This window comes from Callorhinus ursinus, unplaced genomic scaffold (genome assembly GCF_003265705.2).
Source record: "Callorhinus ursinus isolate GAN/ISIS: 27379988/994484 unplaced genomic scaffold, GSC_fseal_2.0 scaffold40, whole genome shotgun sequence".
Lineage (NCBI taxonomy): Eukaryota > Metazoa > Chordata > Mammalia > Carnivora > Otariidae > Callorhinus > Callorhinus ursinus.
In genome coordinates, this window is record NW_027397102.1 from 6,716,904 (window position 1) to 6,719,813 (window position 2,910).

Sequence of the window (2,910 nt, forward strand, 5' to 3'; positions counted from 1 at the left end):
TCTTTCTTTCTTTCTTTCTTTCTTTCTTTCTTTCTTTCTTTCTTTCTTTCTTTCTTTCTTTCTTTCTTTCTTTCTTTCTTTCTTTTTCTTTCTTTTTCTTTCTTTCTTTCTTTCTTTCTTTCTTTCTTTCTTTCTCTCTCTCTCTCTCTCTCTCTCTCTCTCTCTTTCTTTCTTTCTTTCTTTCTCTTTCTTTCTCTCTCTCTCTTTTTCTTTTGTCTGCCTCTCTCTCTCTTTCTTTCTTTTTCTTTTCTTTTTTGGAAGGAAACTGCAATGTCAATGCGTTATTCTGAGGAGCCGGCCACGGATTTTAAAACTTCCCGCCACTACCTGCTACAAGGTTGCTCTCAGCTCCGTAAAATAGCACGACCCATTGCACAAACCTAGAAAAGCTCAGCGGCGGGAATCTCAGGAAGGGGGATGGTTATTAAAAACCATTGCTTTCTGTATCTGAGCAGCCCTTCAGCCTGGGAATTATCAAGCTAGTACATGATTCATACTTACAGCCCCAGAGCATGGGGGAATTTCGGTCTTACTCCTATGTTCTAGAAATAGGGATGGTAGACGGATAAATAGGAATAATATCAAAACAGTCACAATGCTTTACATCAGCGCAGTGTTTTACAATTTTGTCAAGCAATGAAACAGTATTTGATTTCACTTCTAAGGGACCCTCCTCCCCAAAAAACAACAAACAAGCATTCAAACACCTGGCGTGAATTTATCTCCTGTCCAAGAGAGGAGTTACAAATTTTGAAGTGAGGGTTTGCAGAATACCTGTAGCCCTGGAATAGCTCAGATCAATTCTGCATGTCTAAAAGGGAACAAACCCATGCCACCCCAACATCAGTAATAGTTTATTTTACTCAGTTCTCTTGCCATCTCTCCACCTTCACACAGTTTGGTGAACCCCAGATGTCTTAGCCCTAAAGTTGCTAATTGCAGAGGTGAATCTCTCCCTTCTCCAGGACAGTTTGAAGTCTGCGCCGCCTAATGGCACAGGATTACCATTGCATAGCCATCTGGCATGACAAGAAGTGGAGGAGGGAAGGGGAAAAAAAAAAGGAAAAAGAAAACGGGAAGAACAAAGGCGAATACGGGAGAAAGCCTTGGCTTAAGTTACCCCAAACGGGACGGTTCCCGAAGAAAAGCCCGAGGCTGAGGAGGAAACTGGTGCCTGGAAGTGCGGTTGAGAGAAGTGATCTCCAATAGGGTAAGCGGAGGAAGGGGGGTGGGGTAGGAAGCGACAGCACAGCGCTATGGCTGTTTATAATTCAGCATGGAGACACCTCTTAAACGATTTATTTCCCTTAAACAAAACAAGCCGAAAGTGAACTACTAGTTGCATGCAAGACCATCCTAAATCTTACACCGATCTTTCTTTGCCCTTCCTTCCCCTTCCATTCAGTACATCACAAAATCTAACTAGAAGCCAAAATGCTTTTTAAAAAAATCTCCGCGGATTAGGAAATATGTATTTCAGTCGCTAAGCCCCTTTCTATCTTCCCATTTCGCTTACCTTTCTTTTGGGCATTGTTGCAGCTCTCTATAGGAGATCTTAACAATCAGCAGAAAAAAAAGCCGAAAGCAGTCTCTGTCCAAGCGCTCAGAGAGCAACTGAGTTTTCAATGAACTAATTGCAGCACGACCTGTACTCGGCTCAAAAAAAAAAAAAAATCCCTCGTTATTGGCAACATTAAATACACCAAGACGCAACCAAACTACGTGAATGGTTAGCAGGAGTGGGAGCCAGATTTGAGTGACAGGCTGTCAGACCAATAAGGAAAACTGATCTGCCCAAGGGGCGTGGCCCACGGACTTGCAAGAAGCCCTCTTAATGCTGGCTTTTCAGACGGCTTGTGTGGTGGAGGAGCACGCGGACTTGATAGATGTAAAATGTTCAAGCTTAAGACCGGCGGGAAAGCCAGAGTTGTCTTGAATTTTTTTTCTTTTATGTTGTAATGGCAGGCGAAAGTCACCGCAGCTGCTTTCTCCACAATCTCCAAAACCTCCACTTTTACTTATTTCCAGGGTGAAAGTGTTCTTGAGACCAGGTTGAGTCTAGGCTCCAGTCTTTACATTCTACCTCTGGCAGGAGGATGAAAATGAACTGAGGGGAGCATTCACTCAGAAAGTAGAAAAGGCTGGAGCTCTTTCTCTGGTTGTGGGAACTTCCCGTCAAAGTAGTGTTGCAGTCCTGGCAGAGGAGAGTGCCAAAATGGTGTGTCTCCTGCAGGTGGAGAGTCGAAAAAAAACTGGGAGCTGGAAGAGCAGAAGAGTCTGAAGGTGCAGACACCTGATAAACACAGTTATCCCACTTGGTAAGAGTGCACCAAGAATGGGACCTCGAGTGAAGTTAGAGGAAAAGTGTTGATACGGTAAGTTTTGAATCCAAAGGTGGCATTTAGTGAAGGGTCTCAGAAAGGGGCCACATGAAATAGTGTTTAGAACTCAGAGCCTGGCTATGATCAGTCAATTAAGACACTCAATTTTTTTTATTATGTTACTAAGGCATTCAATTTAAGGATGAACCAAAAACTCAGATTAGGGTGAGGCAATTGAGGTGAGTCATGCAAGTGCAAGGTAGGATCCTGTCGGTTTTTTGTTTTGTTTTGTTTTTGTTTTAATTTTGATATTTTGTTCATCATAGACTTTTTTACATTAATTTAGATATTTAAAATAGTGCATTAAATATTTAACTTCGTTACTGAGTTTTGGGATTCTTATATTTTATGCACTCCTTAGGAGAGTGCCTCCTTAATCTCACCATAGTTTAACCCATCCTTAGGTGGATTTCTACTCTAAAAGAGGCTTCTAGGGGAGCCTGGGTGGCTCAGTCAGTTAAGTCTGCTTTCCTCCTGGGATCGAGCTCTGCACTGGGCTCCCTGCTCAGCAGGGGAGTCTGCTTCTTCC

General features: G+C 42.8%; 1 protein-coding gene across 1 annotated transcript in view; it reads right to left on the reverse strand.

Annotated features, from left to right (window-relative positions):
- HMGN5 (high mobility group nucleosome binding domain 5) overlaps positions 1–1,672 on the reverse strand; it is a 17,448-nt gene extending 15,776 nt beyond the window's left edge. The window contains exon 1 of the mRNA XM_073880878.1: positions 1,517–1,672. Within this exon, the coding sequence (XP_073736979.1) occupies positions 1,517–1,531 (15 nt within the window). The 5' untranslated portion in view covers positions 1,532–1,672. The remainder of the gene's footprint in view (positions 1–1,516) is intronic.
- Positions 1,673–2,910: the final 1,238 nt, after the last annotated feature.